This window comes from Diadema antillarum, unplaced genomic scaffold, assembly GCF_040938485.1.
Source record: "Diadema antillarum isolate AM-2024a unplaced genomic scaffold, OU_Dant_1.0 seq00000459_RagTag, whole genome shotgun sequence".
Lineage (NCBI taxonomy): Eukaryota > Metazoa > Echinodermata > Echinoidea > Diadematoida > Diadematidae > Diadema > Diadema antillarum.
The window spans coordinates 870,897-896,983 of record NW_027271430.1 but is presented as its reverse complement, the minus strand read 5'-3'; the positions used below and the strand labels follow the sequence as shown (position 1 = coordinate 896,983).

Genomic DNA, 26,087 nt, shown 5'->3' with positions numbered 1-26,087 from the left:
AGAGGAGACAATTTGGCATGGCATTGTCATGTATATGGACACTAAAGAGGCAGGTCAACCATCTGTCTACTTGAAAAAAAAAATCCTTACCTCAAGAAAAAGAGGTCTTAGACATGAAGAATTAGAGATGCAACACCAGGGTGCCCGATCAGCACGATTCAAAGAAAAAGAAACAGTTCGGGCCATTCAAATGTTATCGAGTCATTAGTTTATCAGCTAAAGTATCATTTAGCAGCACACAAGAGTTATCTTTGTTCTATGACCCAGAATTCACATGACTATGTAGCTCTTTTCATGGTTTGTGCCTGTACTAAGAATAATTCATGTGTAAAGTGTTGAAAAAATCCCCCCCCCCAATACACACACATATTTTTTTTTTTAATTTCTCATTTGCTGTAGATGCATCCCTCGTTCATGAATGGATTGACCCAATCCGAAAGTTCACGGTCATTAGTCACTCCCTCACTAGGCCGGAAGAGTCTCTACAGTCCCACCCTTAGCAACACATGTTAGAAAAGCTTGGGGAGGAATTCACTTTTTTAATTTGAGTTGTATGCTCAGCTTGACTTCACAGTGAAAGGCGTCCATCAAATCCTGAGTGGCCTGTCGTGCGATCCAACCCACTTTCTTCTCCAACATTCTCTGCAATGACAATGCAAAACATATGAATACACTTTTTTCAATACACTTATAGGGGAAAATGTAGACACAACATGCATCTTTAAACTGCACACAGAAATGAGCATGTTACAAAATTTACAAGGTTTAGTTAGTTACTGATTATATAGTCCATGTCTATCTCTCATAGAAAACAAAGAGCAACCCTCCACATTGACAAATCAAATCAAAGAAATAAACTCACAAAAGTTTCACCAGATTAGACAAAATAAAATTAAATACCGACCTGTATTTAAAGCTGTGCATATAAAGTAATGAAATAGTGTCAAAGGTCACATCCATATATGCAAATCAGATGAGATGATGACATCTCCAATGAAATGCTACTTTCATTCAAGTTTATTCGTAATCAGCACCAAACTAATTGTCCATGCACCATACATATTGAATGTGGTGGAATGAATTCTCTGCATGTCCAATTCAATTATTTTTCCCAGACAAAATTACCGGCTTCTTAGCTTCATTTGTATGAAGAGGTTTCTTTTTTTTCTTTTTCCTTTTCCTTTTTTTGCAAAAGCTCTCTTCTGTTATTTATTTGCAGTTTCCATAGATTAAAGGGACTGTACAGTACTGGTTGAGGTGGGGATTCACGTTTTGTACATTTCTAAGTGAGATAATGAGAAACCTCATATGAAATTTGAAAGAGCATGTAATTTTAAGAAGGATTCAACGTTTATTTGATGAAAATTGGTTTTCAAATGGCTGAGATATCAAAAAAAGTGATAACAATAAAAGGCGACAGGCCACGCCTTTTATTAGGATCTCTTTGTTTCACCTTGGTTTTGGATACCTCAGCCATTTCAAAACCAATTTTCATCAAATAAACTTTTGATACCCCTTAGAATTGCATGCTCTTTGACATCTCATAGAGTAGTTTCTGAATATCTCGCAAAACGTTAATAGGTAAATCCTCACCTCAACCTGGGGGGTGTTTCATCAACGTTTGTCAGCGCTGACAACTTGAATCACCATAGTAACAGTCAGTGACCAGAGCATCTCAGCCAATCAAAACCAAGGATTTTGCTGAAATTGGTCAGCCGCGACAGTTGTCGGCGCTGACATGCGTTGATGAAACACCCCCCAGAACTGTACACACCCTTTAACTGACACCTGCAGATCAACATCTTTGCACCAGTGAAAGACTAAATGAGCAAAACAAAACAAATCAAGACAAAGTCAAGATCTTAACCCACCAGATGTGACTTCTTTCTGCATATGAGTGCCTGCATGATCTGTAGTTCCCCCTCCGGTCCTGTCTGCCACACTTCTGTTTCCTATAGGTTGGTGGACCGAAAGACAAGCAGTGAAAACCAGACGCTCTTCTTCAAAAACAAGCAGTAGACATATGAGCAAGTTACTGTAACTGAGCTTGTTCCCTCTTGGTTCTCAACCAATGGTAGGCTTATGTGTTGATACATGTCTCCGGAATCTAGAGCTGTATTATTGAATATTGCAGTATTTCAACAACCAAAACAGATTCAATATTCAGAGAATATTTATGGGAACAGACTGCAAGAGGCAATAAAACAGAAAAATACAAGATTCCATCAGGTGTGAGTTTGGTTATGCTCTCCAATTCCCACCAGTGTTAAAGGGAATGTACAGTACTGGTTGAGGTGGGGATTCATGTTTTGAACATTCCTAAGTGAGATAATGAAAAGCCTCTTATGAAATATGAAAGAGCATGTAATTTTAAGAAGGATTCAACGTTTATTTGATGAAAATTGGTTTTCAAATGGCTGAGATATCCAAAAAAGTGTTAATAATAAAAGGCGACATGCCACAACTTTATTAAGATATCTTTGTTTCACCTTGTTTTTGGATATCTCAGCCATTTCAAAACCAATTTTCATCAAATAAACTTTTGATACCCCTTAGAACTGCATGCTCGTTGACATCTCATAGAGTAGTTTCTGAATATCTCGCAAAACGTTATAAGCTAAATCTTCACCTCGACCAGAACTGTACACACCCTTTAATGTCAGACTAATATTATCGAACACAACATCCTGTGAGCACTCCCACACACAGGCTGACTTCATAACATGACTGAGCCATCATTTGCCTGAAGACTCACATTCATTTTATGTGTTTTTCTGTTTCTACAACTGCACTTTCCATGATAGACTGGAAGACATGGACTTTCTGTTTTCTAAATGTGTGAAAATATATGACTGACTGACTAGGGTCACATGACCAATGAGGATCACATGACTGACTGGCGTCACATGACTGACCATGGCCACGTGAGTGACTATGGTCAGGGTCACCTGACTGACTGGGGGTCACCTGACTGACTGGGGGTCACCTGACTGACCAGGGTCACATGACCAGTGAGGATCACATGACTGACCAGGGTCACATGACTGATGGGGTCACATGACTGCCTGGGGTCACCTGACTGACCTGGGTGATGGTGTAGGGGACTTCCTGTGGGAGTGTCTCCAAGAGTTTCTCCCTGATGGCATCCTGGAGGATCTCTGCTGGAGTCAGGTTGGTCACCACATCCTCATGGTACTCCCAGGATCCTGGCCTAGCACTGCTCAGCAGGAACTCCTGACAGGGAGTGAAGAGTAAGGGACCTCCTCAACATGACAACTCTTTGACAAATCATGAGAGCAGACTATTCTTCTGCTGTCATTATTGTGTTTATCTATTATTTTTGGGTGGATGAATTTAATGTCAAAGGCATTAGTGATAATTAGCTTTGGACACTCTTTCCTCCTGCCCTTCTCTTCTAGTTCTGATGTCTGAGATGTATTCTCCATTTGTTTGTTTGTTTGTTTTTTACTTGTATCTAATTTGAATGGATTGAATGCAATACATTTCAAAAGTATACAGACATGAAAAATTAGATGAAGTAGCAGCAAAATACATCAATCAATTAGAAGCATGAAATATTGTGAAGAAAATTGCCAGGATATGCAGGATTCACTAAAGAGTTCATTAGCTTTAAATTTGTTTCTTCTCCCAAACTGATATGATTTGAATATGGAGAATTCTACTCCAAGGGTGTATCAATTTAACAATTTCACATTCTGGTGCCACCACTTGGTTTTTATCAAAGGCAATTTGACAACTCCAAGAATTAATTCCTTTGCCCATCAAAAAACAAAACAAAAACAAAACAAAACATGTTTCTATGGTTGAATGTTGAATATCTTCTATCATAATTTTTCTATTCATTGTTCGCATTCCACAAGGTAGATTAAAAACTTCTCTTTTAGTAGAAACCTATTTTGGTCATATTATATACCACTACTTCAGTTATTTGATTATCACAAGCCATAAAATTGCTGATTTCATCACTGTTCTTTAAAGTGGCAACACGTTTTAGAATATAGCAGTTAATATCATCTCTCAAATTGGCAATTTTTCCCAAATTTTTGTACAGATTTAATAAGGTCAATCAGTTGCATTTCATTCTTTTTCAATAAAGGATGCAAAATAGAATTCAGAGTTGCCAATTTAATGACAAGAGGATAATTTCTGCAGCAAAATTTCTCCGGAGCCCCATTTCATAAAAGATGTTAGAACAGCAACTCTTGCTGGAATGGCAACTTTCAATAGCAACACTGAACAGCCAATCAGGAAGATGGATTCTTGTCATTACCATGACAATTGTTATTCCAGCAAGAGTTGTTATCCTATCAACTTTTCATGAAATGGGACCCTGAACTTGACGGGTTAATAAGCCCCTACCTTCAGCGTGGTGACACCGTCTCCATGGAGAGCCGATATCATGAAGACAGCCTTAAAACCGCCCCACCCACTCCTCATCTTAGCCGTCTTCCACAGCCTCCTCCTCTCCTCCCGCTCTCTCTCCATCTCAATCCTCCGCAGCTGCCGCTCCTCGTCCTCTCTCACAGCAACCACTTTGGGGTCTTCCTCCGCTTTGGCTCTCACCCTTTCAGGCTCGTCGACAAACTCGAGAAGATTTGATGTGTACTCCTTCAAAATGTCTCGCTTAGCAGAGTCCACATGATCCAACTGATTCATGCTGCCATCAGATGAATGGTAGCTCGTGTGACTTTCCCCCATTTCTTTCGCATCTCTTCTGAGCCCATCTCCCTGAATTCCTTGGACGTCTACTGCTGCTGCGTCTAATCTGTCATGATTCTGGGCCGAAATGCTTCTGTTAGCTGCAGCTTTCATGGACTGCCCCACTTCAAGATATGAGTTCCTGCCAAAATCACGTTGACCATCAACATCATCTTCCATTTCACTCCCTTCACTTGCACTGGTTCCCTCATCAAAAGAAAGTCTTGGTGTATCACTGTCATTGATTCTCACATCATCCTCACGTTGCCTTGACAACCCATCCTCATGCTTCAAGTCATCATGTCTCGGGTGTGGCCACTCATCCTCGTTCCCAGCTGATCTGGAAGAGTTTTGCTGACGCGTTAATTTGCTGGAGCTGTTCTCCTCTCCCTTCTGCCTCCTGGTGACAAACGTTTGGCCATCGACGACACCCTCAGTCAGTGCGTCAGTAATCTCAAAGAGAGAATGTTTGTTCTTCAAGGCATCAACCTGCAAGGGCGGGGCAGGGGGTATTAAAGCATGAAAGAGAAGAATGGTGGTAAACATTACCATAATGAGGTCAAGTATTTAACTCATATCAACATCTACATTCTGAGAAAGAGTGCTATGGACATACGGATATGGCCATTGGTAAAACAGATTGAGAGCATAGGAGTCAACATATGTACTTGCATCTCTCGGCACGGTGTATAGATCATACTTTTAACTCCCTGCCTATGGGAGGTCAGTTGGCCTAGTGCAAATTCTATTAGGATCTTAGACTCTCGCATGGAACATGTTCAAAATAACACAACAGCAGGATATTTACATCAAATCATAAAGTTAATTTCATTCATTCACTCATGCATTCACATTAAAAAAAATATTCAAAGAATCATTTAGAATAGGCACGTAGCAATTGATGCAGCAGCCAAATAATTTGTCAAAAGAAGTGAAATATAGAACTAATTTAAAAAAGGATGATAGACTGGATGCAATATCAAAAGTTACAAGTAATAAGGTTTAAAACTGCACACTACTAGTATCTTCCTAACACAGGATAATGACATGGATGGTAGGATTGGCATATAAGTGGTGAGATGGATGAATGCTTGGATTGATAGTCATATCGATGGAAGGATGAATGTACAGCTGAATTGATGAATGGAAGGATAGATAGATAGATAGATAGATAGATAGATAGATAGATAGATAGATAGATAGATAGATGAATAAATGGATGGATGAATCAAGCGGAAGAATGGGTAGATGGATGGGTGGATGGATGAATGGAAAGATAGATGGATGGATTGAAAAAAGGATTGAAAGATGGAGATGGATGGACAGATAGAAGGATGGATCAAAGGATAGATTGAGTTCTAGTAGGCAAACCTCCACACATGAAACAACAGCAAAATATACAGACACAAAAAGCATGGTCAGACTGGCAAAAGATCAAGAAGATTAAGTTCGCGATCTTTACCATCTCGCAGTTTTGCCATTGTGACTGCAAACTTACCGCAAAACTTCCCATTCCAACTAGGGATATTTCCTTCACCCCCACCAAACTTCTCGATCTGTTTGCGGGCGGCGTCTCCAAAGCTCGAGGCCATTGTCATGTACAGATGTGCATTGTTACGTCACAATCACTAGCCATCAGACGGCGCACTCTTTCTTCTTTCTTGCGCACACGTACCAATGACCCAAACTTCTTGATCCAAAGATCGAGACGTTTGGCTGCCAGTGTGACCGCACGACAAAAGATCGCAAAGACTTCGCGATCTTAAACTCCTCGATTTTTTGCCAGTCTGACCGCACCTAATGGCTTTGGATTCATCTTTCCCTGGCTCCTCACCTTGTTTAGGACCAGCACAGAGGGAATGCTGTGGTGGGTCTGGAGTTGAAGCAAGACTTCTGGGTCCAGCTTCATGTTGGTCCATTGGTTGGAGACATCCACCAGTACAGCAACTGAGGAACACCGGTGGAAAAACTATCTAAGTAATTCTTTGTATGCTACTTTTCCTTCTCATTGTTTAAAGTTATTATTTTTATGATTATGATACACTGCGCAAAACAAATAATAAACTCAAGGAGGGGAAGAGAAATACCAATGCTTTACCCAAAGTTCCAAAGGTGCTGTCTAGTTCTTAAAATAAGTTATTAGACTTACAAACTTTCCTTCAACAATGTGACATACCCTTTGGATTGGTGAGAACCTCAACATTCGCTTATATTCAATGTGCTTGCTGAGGTTCTACATAATAGTATCTCATATTTATATTTGTTTTATCATGTGGAGATTAATAAGAGTGGTGAGTGGAGATATTCAGTGCATATGGAGTATGTCAGTGAGATTGTTTGTGAAGGTTGATACTCAGAATGTTGACAATCAACAGTAAACCCTTACCATTAACAAGTGCATCAAGAGGAATTGCCTACATATCATCTATCATATTCTATGAAAGCAACTCTGCATTCAACTTGTTCATCTGTGCTTTGGCTAAGCAATGTAACTTTGATGACAATGGCTACTTAGGTCCTATGTTACCATTATGAAAAGTGATACAGTAATCAGTTTCAGGGCTTGTTTCCCATGGACTACACAACAAGTGGATCATACCAAAGTATGTTTCAAAAATATTGCTGCTAATTGAAGAAGCATGCAAAATTCAGTACTCTAAGTCACTTCTGCACAAAACAAATGACAAGAAGACACAAGATACACTGTCCATTCTTTAGACCAACACTTCTAACACTCAAAACAAACTACTAAATAGACAACTTGCAATTATGCAGTGGAAACAGATACATGTGGAAGAATATGGCTTACTTAAGTCTGCTTCCAGTAATGTGTTCTTGGCATCCACTAGTAGAGACCGAGGCAACTTGTGTCTGGGAAGGAGAACAAAGCATTACTTTAGTCAGTAATATCACCAGGCAAAGAATTCATTTACAGATGCATATTGAAAACGAGAATGGAATATCAATAGTTTATCATGCATCATAATACATGGGCTGTATCACTTCACACTTACTCAATACAGCTGGATGTGAGAGGGCATAATTTACTGGATTTTCTGTTTTTAAATCAAGAGCTTTAAAAGACAAGTTCACCTTTATAAACATAAGGATTGAGAGAATGTAGCAATATTAGTAGAACACATCATTGAAAGTTTGAGGAAAATCAGACAATCAGTTCAAAAGTTATGAATTTTTAAAATTTTTGTGCAGCAACCGCTGGATGAGAAGACTACTGCAGTGTATGAATAACTTGCGTACAACAATATAAGGAAAATATAAAGAGAATTTCACAAAATTCCATCTTTTGAAAAAAGTACACATTCCCCTGACTCGTTACCGACAAATGTTATGGGCAATATTATTCCCCCTGCCTTTAGAAAGAGGCAAGTCAAGAGCTCTTTTATTATGCGAAAAAAGTGAAAATATGTTGAATTTTCTTTTGCATTTTCTTTATACTGTTGTACGCATATGACTCACAAGCTGTAGTAGTCTCCTCATCCAGCGGTTCCAACACAAAAATTTTAAAAATTCATAACTTTTGCATCAATTGTCCAATTTTCCTCAAACTTTCACTGATGTGTTCTACTAATATTGTTGCATTCTCTCAATCCTTATGTTTATGAAGGTGAACTTGTCCTTTAATCAAGGTAGACCAGTATACATTTTGGCACATGGCACTACATAACCAGAAGACTCAACTGACAATACGGAATTACACCAGTGCAGAGCTATCTGTGTCATGATGAATAATGACTGCTTTTGATTGTTTGTCTGTTGTTGTTGTTTCTGTAGTTGTTGTTGTTGTCATCGTCATTGTCATCATTGTTTTGGGTCTGTTTTCAGGATTCAAGAGTGATTTTGGTGGTAAACAAGAAATCACAGCAGGAAAATTCTGGTTCTCAGTATAGAATGGAGCTTAACATGGTCAAGAAACAAAATTCTATTCAAAAATGCATTTGGTTTGAGACAATAAAGTAGAATTTCAGTATGTCAAGTTATGTAATAGCAGTTCAGTATGGTAACATTTGAACACACTTCCGGGAAAGAGAGCAATTCCTGAAAGGGCATAATGCAATGGCTTTCATTCTGCTAGGTTTTATCACTCAATTAGAGGAACTAACTTACTTACGACCTTGAGAGAAACTGATCATGCCCGGTGTGTCAAGCAGTACCTGAAAGAATGAAAAGGAGAAACTCACTTCTATCAGACAGCTACCAGAAGATGAAAACAAAAATGACACTGAATCGACCTTTTCTTTTTTAATTTAAAAGGAGAAAAATTATAAATTGATAACACCTTTAATACATCTGCTGATAACGTAGTTATTTATAGCATGTCGTTTTTCTTTAATATCTAAGGAGAAACAGGCACTATTAAAGATGGTAGCTGGGTCATCTTTGAATTTGTACATTGTTATAGTGAACCACCTAAAATTGTGCAACATTTCACAAATTTTACACATTAACAGACACATAAAAGCACTCAATAAATTCTCCTTCATCTCCATGATTCTTCAGGATATAAATTCATTAGTGTGGAGTGTGCCATGCTGTACTGTATAGTGAAGTCTATCCTATTATTTTATGCAAGAAGACAAAGGGAGTCTAAACAAAGCTTTAAGTAAATAAAAATAAATGCACCATTCCCAAGTAACACTTAAGTAGCTGTGCTGTAAAAACAAAAAGAAACAAAACAAAACAAAACAAAGATGAATATATTACATAAAATCATGCGACAAATATTTGGGAAGTCTTTCTACTATATTTCACAGAATAGAATGTTTAGAAGCACAAACCATTTGAGTCTTCTTGTGGGTGATGACTGCTAGAGCCTTGGTCCTTGTTGTGTGGACTTTCTGGGAGACAGCACAGATCTGTAGTACACAAGGTATATTCAACAAGGTCAGGCAGATGGTTTATTCACAGAATAATCACTATCACTGATTGACATAATAATAATAATAATATAGACATTTATAACATACAACACATCCACTCATGGGTGCTTAAGGCGCTCATATAATGCTTTGTAATTATTCATAGTGAATAATCACTTTTGTTTTCTTTTCTTTTTTACTGTTCATTGTTTTTCTTGGATAGTCATGACTACTTTTCATGATTTTCAAAGACAAAGTTAAATGACTACAAGTGATATTAAAGAATTTGTCTGTACTTCTAGGGTAGTAATATATATAGTAACATTGCACAGCAATAGCTACAGTGGATTAATTTCAGCTGATCTTAGTAGCATTAAAATATTTGATTACACAATGACTGCTAGGAAAGTGCCTGATGGATATGCTTTCAAGCATACTGCATACCAGTTGCTGAATATTTCATGTCTTTTTTATTAATTCCAAACAAGATATGTCATCAGATTCCATCTCAATCTGTGCACAATACATTTACAGTCCCTTTGTGTAAAACTTTTTGAAAAGTGAATATCACCTTGACTTATGGGTTTAAAAAAAAAATGTATATTTACTACATCTGTGGGAGACCAAGGTAGATTTGGTCTGAATGTGTCAGGGCAGACGTGAGGATGTGTGACCAGACCAACATTGACCCACTGGATGGGGTTCAATGGAGGGCAGGTGTTAGACTTTATAGCTAGCCGCTACCTACCCAAGAACTTTGGACATTCGAAGCAAAAAAACTCCAATCAGAATCAAGTCAAGTATGCTTTGTAGGATCATTTTATCAGTGTCTTTTATTAACCAATATGATCATCATCTTTATTGTCACTTTTAGTTTTAAGGTCCTGTTACCTTTGGGAACAGTGATTTAAAAAATTGTCGAGATATGACATTTAATGCATGATATGTGTGGGTCTGTTGTACCATAAAACATCCTATCATATAAAATTTTTGTAATAAAGCCTAAAATATATGGAGATATTTGTATTTTTCTCAATAAACCGTAACTGTAGATGGTTTAGTCTGGAAATTTTTTTAATATAACTATTGTTCACATTTTGTACATTTAACAAGACTTCATATCGATTTTACACATTCTAATTTTTACAGTGGTTGTTTCTGTCCCTAACTCACATTTTAGAACTATTTTGAAGCACTAATGACGGGTTTTTATGTCATCTACAAATGATAAATTATGCCTTTAAATTGTGGTTACTTACCCGTCTTCCTAGCAGATTATTAATGAGAGTTGACTTTCCAGCGTTGGGTGTGCCAATGATTGCCACCTTGAGAACTTTGGGGTCTGGTGGTTGTGATGTCGGTTTGGCAAGCAACAAGAATTCCTGGTCACCTGAGATTGAATGAATCAAGGCACTATATTACTGTATACGACGAATATTTTGCAAGGTTTTATTTTCGCAAATTTCACGAGTCAGGTGCTATTCACGAAATCAAAGACATGCGAAAATATTGACTTTGATCCCGATGTGGATGTGATGTACGTGTGTACATTTCTCCTTTCAGTATTTAAGACTCCACGATCTCGAACTTCACCACTCGCAAAATCGTCGAGAATTCCTGATTCGCAAAAATTTAGACTCGCGAAATATATGGCATATACAGTACTTCTATCATTTACCTTGCATGGGCAAAATCACAACATCACAGGTAGATATGCATCACAGGCACAGGCACAGACTTTAGGATAGAAGAACAAAGGTGTACTGCACTTTCTTACTTCAAGTAAAAGGTGTGAAAATGGCAAAACAATGAAAAAAGTTCATGCAATCTCAAATAAATGATAGAAAACAATATTGATATCATGTTACAATGGTGTCAGTGCGATATTATAGGAGTATAATAGGGATCTCAATTGTTTTGCAAATAAATGTGACCAGTTTTAACATTTGGTAAGAAATCCTGGTTGACACAAATTTGCTAAGAAAACTTGGTTGACACAAATTTGCTTAAGTGATATGATATACAGTATTTCTTAACATCTTCAAATATAGACTTCAGAAAAGACAATAGAAAGTCAATACTTTTTCGCATCATATTGAAAAAGAAAGAAATTCAGAAGGGCCAGTTGACAAGGCACCCACAATGAAATTTTCACATGAAATGGGCCCAAGGTCTTTTCACTCAGCAGGGACTCAGGGACTCTGCCATTATTGGAAGTCAGAACATGACTCCCCGGTTTTTACACCCCAACAACTTCTGACAGCTGACTACCCTCCATGAAATCAATGAGTTAAAGGTATAATTTACCATTTGTAGATGAAACAAAAACCCAGTACTAGTGCTTTAAAATAGTTTTGAAATGTGAATTTGGGATAGAAACAACCACTGTAAAAATTTGAATCCGTATAATCAATGTTCAGTATTGTTAAATACACAAAATGTGAACAACAGTTATAATAAAAATGTTTCCACACTACACCGTCAACAGTTATGGTTTAATGAGAAAAAATACTGATATCTCCTTATTTTCTAGGCTTTATTACAAACATTTCATATGGTAGGATGTTTTGTGATACAACAGACCTACACATATGCATCAAATGTGATATCTTGAACATTTTTAAAATCACTGTTGCCAAAGGTAAACAGGACCTTTAAGCTGAGCACATGATCATTTACTTTATCTGACTATCAGCAAGATGGCTACAAACCTGGATCAGGAGAAACAGGTGTGAAGAAATCTGGTGGGCTGTCATCGTTATGGTCCTTCAAAGATGAGTTCAGACTCCCTGGCGGTTCACTGAGATGTGGACATATTAGCGAAGTAGATAGGTGTCTTTTGCTCCCCCAATGACAAGCAAAACTGAGGGCTATTGCATTACGAGGCTGGCATTGGTGCAGCTGTAGTGATACTAATGAGATGGGAGTGGGAAGGAGATATAGATAAAATGGCGCTGTATCTACAGTAAGTTCCATGTGCTATGTGAAGTACACGTACAGTGTAGGAACAGTTGGTATTGTAGGGTTATGATAGGATAATTAATTCCAACAATTATGATATCATCAACATTTAGAAACCAATCAGTGAACACATCAACGATGCACACAATTCATAAAAGAACAATGTGAACAAAACCTGGCTATTTTCTTTTATTTGCATGAATAATTCATTGAAAGATTTACGGTGGAATATTACCATGGTCAAGTAAGATGACTTTTTAGCTTTTAAAAGGCAAAATTAATGTGGACATAAATTTACACTTGTACATATAGAAACACCTCAATCATACGGATATATACATCATTACATGTAGATAGTGCAGCTCTCTATTCTAGGTCTAGATGAAATCACAAATAATGAAGGCAAGAACAACATCAAGGACAAGGTCAAGCAAGGGAAATCCTCATCCACCTCCACCATATCGGATATAAAGTATACCAATGTCAATGAGCCAGATCTCTGTTGAGCCTCATGTATGGAATCTACAAATTACTCTCAGAGCTGGACATTCATAAGGCTACAGCCATACAGGCCCTGACTTGATACCAACCAGGCTTCTAAAAGAGCTGGCTCTAGAGTAAAATATCCCGTTAGCGGCAGTTTAAGCATTGTTATGGGTTTTTCCAACTTGTAAACAAATCAGGCAAATTATTTTCAACCATTTCATATATCATAGGCAAGATTATTCATTAACGCAATTGTTTTCATAAAAGAAATTTACCATTGACCAACGCAGTTTTCATGATTTACCAGGGCAAAACCCGGCACAATTTTCGCCGATAAGGGCGATATGCGACGTAGTATTTCAACTTGCGGCACGATGTACAATCCCTATGCAATACGCGCGTGCTCCGCGATCTTTAGCTGAACGCCTTCACATGTCTCGCAAACATTGCGTAAGCGCCAATTCCCATCGCGAAAGCACGTGAAAATAGCGTGCGCACATGCATTGGCCGCAAACAAGATCGCAATTCTGGCGGTGTTGTTGATGTCTTTCTTGTGTTTTTCTCATTTTTTTCGATGGTAACATCCACTTTCCGAAAAAAATGGCGGCCCACATCGGCTCGCGAAAATTCTATTTTACGTGAGGATATGTTTTCAAAATCCATGAACATCGAGAAAACGACAAAAAATCCAGTTTCTTGGACCATTGTTTCTTAACTGTTATGTTAAGAAGTACCGAAAATTTCATTTTGGATGTGATATGTTGTCATTTAGGTAAGAAAATTTCACTTTCGTCAGAGATCGTGCCCATTTTATCGGTTGGTTTTTGTTGATTGCTAGTGTGTTAGTATATGTGTAGTGTGCATGTAACAGTGCAATGCTGTGTTTAGCTGTATATTACCGTGTATGTTGTACCTGCCGCGAACGGCTGCACGGCCGCTTACTGACGCAGTTACTCTGTCTCTAGACCCTCTAGAGTAAAAGCCCCAATTTTCGGACACTTAAGCTTTTTTGCAATATTTATTCAACTCAAATAATTTTCCACAAAATGAAATTTATAATAATGTTTGTTACATATATCAAACTAATTTTTCTTAATATTGATTTTCTCAAACCGATCTTAAAATTTAACAAAATCACCAAATATTATCACCTTGTCAATTCCCCAAAATTCGGACAGCGTCTCCAAAATCCGGACACGCGTGCAATGTCAGTACGCATACAAGGTCGCTGAAAAATCCGCGCGCGCCATACCTTCTTGACGCAAGGTCGCATTGGGGATGTTGCGGCGCCCGTTCGTGTCCGAATTTTGGGGACTCTGCACTTGCATTCAGCCCCTGTACATTTATTCACTGCATCGGCACGTACGGAGATTTTGTTTTTCTTTTGTGTTTTCGAAGATACCATCACACTCTGAGCTTGCGATAAGCGAAAAATCTCGCAACAGAACGGCGTAATTTTTCAATTTTTAGCGCTTTTTCGGCGACCCCAATTCTTTACACGGGCCCTAATTTGCGCGCGCTTTGGAAAAGTCGCGGCGATTCCGCGATTTTGAAGGCAAAATTTGGGATTTTAGATGGATTTTTGGAGGTGACTCAGGCATTTTCGCGTGGTGAACGAGTGTGCTAGTGTGTGAAACGATGTGATATGCTTGTGCTGTGACAGTCGACTTTGCTGCCTTGTGATAAGTGGTAAGTGTCCGGATATTGGAGGCCGGCCGAAAATTGGGGTTCTTACTCTAGATCTATTAATAGAGCACTAATACTAACGTATAACGTTAGGTTCCGCGGTCCACTACACTATCTTGCCTGTAGACAGCTGGGGGAAGTTGGAAGTTTCCCCCAGGATATATTACACCTCAGCGTAATACAATGACTAATGTATATCCAGTTTTGGACGTTGCTAAGTATCCACGTAGAAGTAGAAGTAGGTTCTAGAAGCCTACATAAAATGATACATATGGGACTAGATCTAGACATACTACGAAAATTGACGACCACACACACAGGTCAGTCATGACTAGTTTACATTTATATGACACTCTTATTAATTAGTTAATAGACTAAGAAATTAGTATTTTACACTAAACAAAGGTCCAGATCGACATACGTACAGCCCCTTCGTAGCCCAGGATATAAGCGCCATGATAATCGGCATGCTGTGTCCCACGTTTTAGTCGACATGTAAGTCGCCATGTTCTTTTTGTGAATTTGGTTGGAAATTTGCGTAGCTCCCTCTTCGACGCTGCTGCTGCAGTTGAAAGGGACACACTGATCCCACAACATGCAGTGTTCGGTGCCTAGCCATTAACCCTATTAAGCCCAAGCTATTTTGACCCCTCACAGGCCCAAGGGGGGGGGGGGGGGGGGGGGGGGGCACATTGTGCCCCCCCTATATAACTTTTTTATTATTTGATGTATCATCGTCATATTTGGCACGTGGGTAGAGTAACTCATACTCTACATGACCGTACATTTGAATTTTCACAAGGTCACCCATGGAGGGCGCTATTTACAAAAATATAAAGGAATACATAGGAAATATGCTAAAAACATGATTTTTCGGTATAATTTCCTTATCCCCGTTACATATGACTTATTATAGACCAATCATTTTCATATTTGCCACAAATGATAAGCAAGTGGAATTTTATTATTTGTTATGTTTGAAATTTCTCAAGGTCACCACATGGGGGCGCTAGTCATATCAACATAGTGATACATTATGAGACCTGAGATGAAATGTTTGGGATGGGTACATGTATAGTTATGACATTTCATATTTGCATAATAGTGGAATTTTGAGATTGCAAATTGATAATATGATAAACTAATGATACTAGAGGCATAACTTGGGTGAAGGAATCAAAATAACTCAAAATATAAGGGCAATCTGTAGATAATATTATTGTTTTCAATTATCTCTATTATATCTATTGTTTTATGCCTTCGTCACATAAAAACAAAGGAAATAATAAGAAAAACTTTCCAGAACCATAATTACTTCAAATTTTGCTTGTTCAAAAAATTTCAGCCAAGAAACACCCATTTCATACACTGTAATGCTGTTAAATGAAATGGGAACAGAAAAAAGATGCAAAATCTGACTGACATGGTTGTCAGTTTATGGTTGCCATGGCAACCAGCAACATCAAATATAGCTAAATTATATATCAAAATGTTTGCAATAAGATTTCAGGAAAAGTCACCAAATTTGGTTGAAATCGGATTAAGGATGAAGGAGTGGCAAACGAAAATCTGGTAGGGGGGGCACAATGTGCCCCCCCCCCTTGGGCTTTATAGGGTTAACAGAGACTCCAACTCTCACGCTTTCGACGGGAGATCTCCCGCCGAAAGCCCATTTTTGCAGAATCTCCCGTTCTCCCGCTTGAGATTTAATTTCTCCCGCTTGAAATGATTTCATTGTATGTTGAAAAATAAGCCTTAGATAGCGAGAGAGAGCATCTAGAACCCTAGACCGCAAAGGACTTTTGCGCTCGTGGATGTGCGCAAGTTGGAGTCTCCCGTTTGCTAGGGGTTTCAGGCGGGAGAATCTCCGGATCAGAAGGTGCTTGGGGTTGGAGTCTCTGCATTAAGACTGATATCATGGAAATATACATGCAGAACAGTGTTCCTAGCCGATGAACTACTGGGCCTGATGGCCATCAGTGAGAAATGTGGTTTACATTATTTCTGTTTCACCTCACCCTGCCTCTCTGAAATCTTCCTCCTTCTCATATTCCTCTTTCTCTGCTTCTTTTGTTTTTCTTCTTCCTCCTCCTCCTCCCTTCCGTTTCTTCCTCATTATTATTATTATCATTATTATTATTATTATTATTATTATTATTATTATTATTATTATTATTATTATTATCATTATTATTATTATTATTATTATTATTATTATTATTATTATTATTATTATTATTATTATTATTATTATTATTTTGGTGTTAACAGAGATTGGTCCAAAGCATACACACCAAATTTAATATGTATTCATTATGAATTTTGAAAGAATACAGAATTTTAATGGGGGGGGGGTTGCTTGTAACATTTTTTTTTTCTTGGTGGTTACGACAAAGTACACGGATGGGCATCAAACAGGCCTGCAAACTACAGCAAGGATTCATGAGAGAAGAATGTAGAAAATATCATATTGAGACACTACCTATATTTCTCAAACTTTTTCAAATATCATATCGCCTTATTTGTGTTTTACTTCCATTTTATTGGCACTTAGTTAAGCATATGATGCTATATAACAAGTTCAGCTTTTGCTGCTTTACAAGATCATCACTGATAGCAAAATAATACATAACCCCACGCAGGAACTAAATCCTCTCCTGAAAAGCAAAAACGACAAAATGTGTTTGGAGTATTTGCATTCCAAGACAGATATCTAAGCCCTACATGGTATAAGCTGCAAGTGAGTACCCGAATGTGGCGTTATCACATTTTATCATTTTAGAGCAGGGAAACGAATCTAATGAAAATAATTGATTGCTTTAATTTAGCTTTGTATGGTTTTCATAGTATATATATTTAATTGACTACGCATATAAATTACTTTACTATCCTACCTTACTCCAACGTAGGTTTTCTTATCATTCATTCATTTATTCGTTCTGTGACTGATTCATTTATTGATCTGTTGAATAAAATGATATACATGTATAATCTTTAACCCTCTGCATGCCACATTAATTTCCTGTCCATAGTGTATGTGTGTGAAATTTTGTGCTTACTAAACTCATTGGCACAGAAAAGGTTAATACAGGGCTGATCCAATTCGGATGACATTTCGGAAGTTATATATTCAAAATCATCTAATCCTCCGGTTATTTATAACGTACAAGAAAAGTAAGTGAAGTTTTGAGGGAATAAATAATGCCAATCAATAAAGACTTCCCAGCCCGACTCGAACTAATATAAAAAAAAAACTAAAAAAATACGTGTCAGTGTTCTCCAATCAGCAAAGTGAAAGCAATGCGGTGCCAACACTGATTATTCAGGGCGCCCTCAGTGACCATTGCATGAGAGTTAGAGGGCCATCAATCCGCTGATCTGTGATATTAATTTACTCTGCATGTCTTCTTCATTTCTTTGCTAACGTGCTTCTGTAAATCTATTTCTCTACATGTATCGTTCGCAGTGATCAAGTCACAGAAACTATGATTTGAATTATTGACTATATACCGATAGCAATTAAAAAAAAATATCAGATTTGATAATAATGATAACAACAAGTCGAATTAGGATAATTATGATGATAATCAAATTTATAGTGGACATTGAAAGATAATCAAACAGAAATTGAATGGAAAGAAAACAGCAAAACAAGCCAAATTTTAGAAGTGATTTGAACAAACAAAATAAGGTAATCGTAACCCTGGATACTTAGCACAAGGTATACGGTATATGCAGACTTCGTGTGCTTTTAAAGTAAGCATTACGGCTTTATCTGCATGTATTCGGCGGATAACGCTAAAAAGTCATACTCATATTGCTCAATCTATATATTTACCACGTTTATGCATATTGTGAGTAGTTTTATTTTATGTCTAATAGTTACGGTCAGTCCTATAGACTGATGGCTCCGTATCTAACTACATAGCATTCTCATGTTGAATAATTTATTTGACTCAAGTAGGAGGAAATACATGTCGAGTCAACAATTTCAATAATACACTGTGCAAAGACATGCAGTATGTATTAAAAGTATAGGTATTGAACCGAAGACAATTTGCCTCAAATCGAACAAACGAATAGGTCGATTACTAGTGTTTCAAAATTATGAATATTTTTCTCCAAGAACCTAAGTGACGAGATATTCCAACTATCTTTACATACTCATCGAAATGCATTTCAATACTGAGAATGTATTTTGCATACATTGGTTGTCGGGCAAGCCTTGGGCAAGCATCTGGTAAGCTTTCTTGGTGTTAGGGAAATTCTTTATACAGAGAAATGCATAAAGCTTTTTTTACATGACACCCGTTCTATTCGATATCGCGAGGGGGGAGGAAGGGGAGGGAGCGGAAAGGGGGCTCGGGAGAAGGGAAGGAAGATGGGTAACTTGACACTTTTCACTTTTCCTCATGGGTCTGGTTTGTTAAGAAATATATAGGGCCTACATCAAACAACTGTTGGAGATAACATAGGCAGGTTTACAAAAAAATATCTAAATTTTATGTATCACGCCTTTCTGACAATGATTCTTCTGGACAACCTGAAAGCTTGCCCGAAGTAGCAAACAGCTAATACAAACATACTCATGGATTCCAAGTGTTGAAAATTGTTTTTGAGGTATACAGGTGAATAGAATATAGCTCGTTGCTATCCGTTAGGACGGAAGATACATCCATCGATTTGATGTTGGTAAGGCGGTCTATTGTCCGTATCTTGTGTCAGTGTGAATGTTATCGTTTACGACAGTCTTATTTTCCATATTCAATTTTTGTCGTCCACTGAAAGTCAAACCATGGACCTAATACGCATGGACATTCATCGTATCGTTAATTGATTCATGCACCCGTACATCTCAAAAGCGCCACAACGACATTTTTAGCACGCTTCACTGCTTTGATCCCATGATCGTCATCGCCAGCAAGCCAGGAGAAGAACAAGACGGAGATTCGAGAAATCTAAAACTACATGCGCAGAAGAAAATAACTCACAAAAATCAAGTAAAGTGAATGTGCAGTTGTGGTGTATGTTAGGAAATCATACCTCAAACAATTTAGCTTGGGAGAAGCGGGCAGTTTTTAAAAGAAAGCTAACATTTTGGCAGAATGATTGTCATTTGTGATCTCAATATTTCACTTTTCTCCAGCTTATTCCAGAGCAAAAAGGGACGGTAATAATAGAGAACAGAATTGCCATTAGGCAAGGTCTTATGCGCGTGCGAAAATGTGCGAATCAGCAATTACCCATCTTTTGACACAAAATTTGTAATGATCTCAGGTTTGCTGCTCCTCATCATCTGTATTAATTCAAAGACATTTCCGTCTGAAAAAAAAGGCACATCAGCGAAACAAGACTGAAATGAGGGAAACGATTCTTTTGTTTAGTGACGATACATGATTACACAATCGTTATTGTCAAGACACCTGAATGTACTCATTAAGATGCACATAATCAGGTGTCGGTGACGATCATTACATCAAAGAAAGACTGCCGTGAATAGTCCATGTGTATTAGGTCCATGGTCAAACGAAATGCATTGGGGCGATGGTTGTGGGTCAAGGGTCAAATTCTCGAAGAGTCATTCGTTTTGCTATGATTTTTTTTTTTTTTTTTGGGGGGGGGGCCCAAAAGTGGGTGTGTGGTTCACCCTCCCCCCACCCCCACGTTCCGCGGCCCCCGCTCTTGATGGTAATTGCTCGTTGTATAGAATGACTAATTGCTAACAGATATCATTTACTCTTGAATGGTCTATCAAACGCATTATTTTACCTTTTCCACCTTTTGTTTTGTTTTGTTTGTTTTTATTGTTCCATATTCCACGTTTCAACAAATAAACCATAAACACAACAACAGAAAAATCTCATGGGTGAAAATACTTATTGTCAAATACAGCATTTAAGACAATTAAACATGTGAAATATGAGGAATCTACATAAAAGCAGTGCTTGAAGGGTGTAGATTCCCATATGCTGATATGAGATAAATTCTTACTTGATATTTACAATTGAAAGGAATGACCATTTATGAATTAGGGGAAATATAAACATCGAAGAATATAAAAAAAAGAGAGAGAAAAGAAGAAAACAATTTCCGCGGTACGAAACTTCTAGAGAGTAGCGTGATCACCCTTTCCATCTAGTATCTAATACATTCTTATAATTATGTTAATAACAATATTTTTAACTCCTCTTCTCTCTTTTTATCTGTATCTTTTTATTTTTTCTGTATCAAAGGAACAAAAAATAAAGGTAGGAAAAAGCATAGATTAATGTTGTAAACCCATGGACATTTATGTATTGGTCCACGAATTCGATTGAAAAGTACTTCTATGCAATAGTTTGGAGATGAGGTGTTCGCTTAAAGCAGGAATTGATTTGCGTGGTATTGTGTTTACGGCCAATTACTTGTCGCAAACCATCATCGTGATCATAGCATTAAAACATCCATCAAAGTCTCGTTCAAATCTTATTTTTGATGACCACAAGGGGACAATTCTTCGTTTCAAAGGAAGAAGAAAAGGGCTAAATGTCCGGAAAATAAACGATCTTCTTCAAGCATGTACGCACTAACAGTGACAAACGGCACCTGCAGTTAAACAAACCTCGGCGTCTACTTAGGAGAGGCGCAAAGCTCGCGAGTAAACATTAGTTCGTATGCAGCCCATCACGAGAAAAATAATAGCCGTAGAAGATCAATAAGAGGTCGGGACGACACTACTCAGTATCAGGTCTGTTATCATCCCCTTTCATCCCGTCATCCTCACAATAAATATTATCCCCTCATCTTCGATCCTCTAAAGAGATATTAAATATAAGACAGAGATACGGTGACGATGCAAGCTAGGCGGACGTGAACTGCTGTCATCTTCGTAAGACGTGCCGTGCGCCACGCGCAACAACATGAGCACCATGGTGCTGTGTTTGCACAGGGGAAAACGGTCGCGCGCAGGAACGAACGGAAGCAAAGATGCGCTTTTACGGGTGTAGATATGAATCGCGGAAACGACTGCGAGTTGGGGAGAGATAATGAATTAAACAACAGATTCCTTCTCGAAAGCGGAGAAAAATCAAATTATGGAAGTGATGAAGATACCACGGTTCTTTTCATAAACATCACACGCCAACCATCTATGTCTAACGGGGAGTTTGCCCACTGCTAGAGAAACAATAGATGACACGTGCTCTACGTAGACATACAGGATCATTGCGGACGTCTGTTGATACACGTCAATCATTTTTGAGAAAATGTTTTATACATTTCAGATCTATTATAATATTGACACCATATCCTAAAAAACCCAAATCGGCCAGTTGTTATCACCGTTGTAAATGACAACGCTGATCAAGAATACCACTGTGTACGCTTCATCAGAAACTACCGAGCAAGAACTATGAAATGTATGTTCATCAAATTTACTCTTTCCACTATCTTCTACTTAAAGTGCAGATACCTACAATTTTCATAGTAGGCCTATTACACCCATTCAACGGAATACTTCATTACTAGTAGCCTGTCTGTATGCGAAATCTTCACGGTTTGTCTTTTTTTTTTTTAATGATAACAACAACAAACATCGGAGTGTAACAGAAATCAGAACCTAAAATGTGAAATTGATTCAGTTATGTACACTTCTCCATTAAAAAAAAAAAGAAAAATGTGACTTTTCAATTATACGATATCTGAAGTTAGTGTTTGGTAAATGGGAAGTCTGTTCCATCCCTCAGCTGCTTGTGACAAACTTACGAGAACCCACTGAATGAGACAATGAGTGGTTTTAGGGTAAACATGTGCTGCGCATATACCTTGCAGATCTAAGACGCAATCTTAAAGGGATCGTATAGTGTTGGTTGAGACCTAATTTCAGATTTCTAACATTTTTTGGTGAGATAATGAGAAACTTCTTATGAAATATGAAAGAGCATGTAAGTCTATGAGGAATTCAACGTTTATTTGATGAAAATTGGTTTTGAAATGGCTGAGATATCAAAACAAGAGTAATTCTAATAAAGTGTGGGACCCACGCTTTATTACGATCGCTTTGTTTTACTCTGTTTTTGGATGTTTCAGTCATTCCAAACCCGATTTTCATCAAATAAACTTTGAATTCCTCTTAAAATGGTATGCTCTGTACTATATCATAAGTGTTTTCTTGGTATCTTGCAAAAATTTAAAAGCCCAATTTTCATCTCCACCAATACTGTACTGTCCCTTTAAAGGATGAGTCTGAAGGAAAATACCACTTGGTGGATTTCCTAGCAAGGAATCGGCGGAGAAGGTTAGTTTTCCGCATTTTGGCTCAATCTGCAGCCTTATCTTGGACTGTAATTTAATCTTACTTTAAACACAGCATGAAATAAAGCTATACACTTTGTATCATCGGTAAACTTTGTACGAAATCTCTATCAGTGAGGATGTAAATGGTATATTTTCCTTAGCCAAAGTGCAGTAGGACTAATTTCTCAGTATATGTGATGTGCAATGCGTGCAGGTAAATTTGTGTAATATTTTAGTATGCGGAATAATTGAATTGAATTGAATTTATCGAAATTAGCTTCGAATGGGATATAAGTGGGATCGGATAAACGAATCATTCCATCACTATACGGTCTTAATCCATTGATGGAAGATATTACAAAATACTCTAGCTTATCATTGTACGCATTTTGCCGCATTTTTCACCATGATAGTCCTGAATCAAAAGTCTAAACTGATTAAACTTTTGAACCTTTCGTTGTAGAAAGGGAGCGGGTCTGTTAACATAAGTCATAATGTGGGTAAGAGGTGTCGGTAAATCTGATGTTATTTGTCATCCGCTGCACGACTGCAAATGAGCATGCTATGGCAGGCGTTCAACTGAGATCTCTTTGAATGATCCCACTTGAAGGGAGTGACCAAGATGAAAACGGGAGGGGCGGGGAGGGAGTTATGAGTTAAGAAAAGACGAGTATTGAATGATACGAGATGATACAACACTAAAGAAAGACACTGTGAATAAAAGGAAAGAAACGAAGCCCCCCCCCCCCCTCCTTCCTTCATCCATCTTCTTATTACCTTACAACCTTTCAAGGATGCACCATTTTACTCCCCGACGAAACATCCATTCAGGTCCCGTCCCCATTGTGTAGGGGCAAAGCTTGACTGACAAATGGCCCGAAAATGAGAATGACGGTCGTTATCGAATCGCGACATTCAATCGAACGCGCTCATTTGTCAGATCAGGCGGCTCTCAATGCGCCCGTTGTGTGGCGCACACAATAGCGCGCACTTCGGCCTCCGTCGGATCAGACGACAGCTCCCAGCTAGTTACACGGCCCACTGGGATCCCGTGACGTGATTATCCTAAACCTATTAATCCGAAACCAAACTATTTCTCCTTTACCTCTTAAGTCCTCTGCCAGCCATCAAGAGAAGAAAAGAGGGAGGGGAAAGGGAGGGGGTGCCGGTAGGAGAGCTAAGAAAGAAAAGGGGGCAATGCCTGCACCACAAAAGGGCAAAATAATGCCCGGTGAATAACTGAGAGGGAATGCAGAATGTTTTAAATGTTGAATGGAGGCTATCCATACCAGAGCAAAACTTGAAAAGACGCCAAAGAAAGCCCCAAGACGTTTAGGCGGGCAATTAAAGGCGAGGGATGATGATGTGTGCGAAGCATCATTACGACTGATCGAAGGTTATTACGTCGACCTGTCAAGCGGCCTTTGCATTTCAAAACGGATGAATGCAAGAAGTGTCATTTTAACGACAAGAAATCGTGTATAGAAGACACTTATGTCTGTAACTCCTATACATAGGCCTATAGCTGTTGTCGGAATGGTGTAAAGTTACAGCAGCTGAAGAATATACCGCTCTTTATCTGCACATTATTGAGTGCAATGGCATAGCTATCTTCAATGTGTCTCCCATTTTGAAATTACTCAAAGGGTGAACAGAACATAATCAGCTTATGAAAGAGACCAATCATAATGTTGGACTCCCTGTTTCTCAGGTCCTTTTCTATCGCCAAAACACCCCTCCCTTGCTAATATATAAAACACATTAAGATAAAAAAGATGGTAATTATGTTGTTCCAATGCCTTCTGGGAGAAGCAACTATTATAGGTAATCTATGTATGTCTGAATTTTATGGGTTGAATCTGAAAACTATTGAAATTCTATGACGACGTTTACTGTAACAACAAGTGGATAAGCTTTCTTTAATTCTTCAACAAGTTTTCTATCGCCAAATTAATATGCCCTTCCTTGCCAATATAAAGCATAATCATTCAAATAAAAACAATGACATGTTATTCCAATGTCTTCCGGGATGAGTACATGATTTCATGTGATAATATCAGAAATAAGGGTTGAATGTGGAAGCTATTGCAATCTATGACGGCTTTTACTGTAATAATGATTGAATATCAAAGCTGTCTTTAATCTTTAACAAGTATGGCGTCAGGTTCCTTCTTTTTATAGTGAAATTTACGTGGTGTGTGGAAATTCGAATTCTGTAATTCTGTAATTCTGTAATTGCCTTCTGAAGATTGCAACTATGTATGAAAACTCCTTTGGTCTTCGGGGAAAACGGGCACATTCAGTAGTGACATGATTTTATAAACTGTAAATGTTATCCAATTTAAGAAGCTATAGAATATCCCCGAGAAAGAGGAATGGAATTTAATGTTGAGTGTAGTAAGGTGTGGTGGTGGGGGAGGGGAACTGGAAGGGGCTAATAAACAATAATTGATAACAGTTCAGTTCAAATTTACTTCGGGTTTTTTTCACAATGAAATAATATTATGTAAACATAAATCTCACTTTCTTCAGCGACAAAAATGATGCGTGTAAATTTATACAAAGAAAACAATTATTAAAAACTTACCGTAAGGATACATTACAATGGTTGGTAAAGTAAAGAAAGTGAAATACTTGTCAATATGCATTGTGTGAAAAATCGGAGGGACCCACTAAAAAGACAGAGCTTGTAGAATGTGGGGCCCTCTTAGGTAAAAAAGATTTGGTGCAAAGATTGATTGAAAAACACCAACTAAGCGGCACAGAAGGTTTGGGAGCCCACCGAGATACAGACGGACAAACAGTTACACACAAAACAACAGCACGCAAACTGATTAACACAAGACTGGGACAGCAACATGACTACTTGTAGAAAAAAAACTGACTTGACGACAAGACACGACATCATTGGATGGATGGGAGTAAAAGGCAACGAATTGGAAAAAAAAATATTACTCTTGATGGCTAAAACATGCAGACATTGATGAAGATTTTTATCATTCATATTATTATTATATTCATTATCTATATCTATCTCAATGAAGAGGGCATCATGGATATGCAAACTAGAAATACAAATAATTT

General features: G+C 38.0%; 1 protein-coding gene across 1 annotated transcript; it reads right to left on the bottom strand.

Annotated features, from left to right (window-relative positions):
* Nucleotides 1–531: 531 nt before the first annotated feature.
* LOC139732996 (GTPase Era, mitochondrial-like) lies at nucleotides 532–16,845 on the bottom strand. Its single transcript, XM_071643835.1, has 11 exons — nucleotides 16,748–16,845; nucleotides 12,308–12,396; nucleotides 10,856–10,986; nucleotides 9,516–9,593; nucleotides 8,845–8,891; nucleotides 7,529–7,590; nucleotides 6,554–6,666; nucleotides 4,381–5,208; nucleotides 3,085–3,234; nucleotides 1,872–1,952; nucleotides 532–642 (listed from the first exon to the last, which is right to left on the bottom strand). Exons 1-11 carry the CDS (start codon nucleotides 16,843–16,845, stop codon nucleotides 532–534), a joined length of 1,788 nt encoding a protein of 595 aa, XP_071499936.1.
* Nucleotides 16,846–26,087: the final 9,242 nt, after the last annotated feature.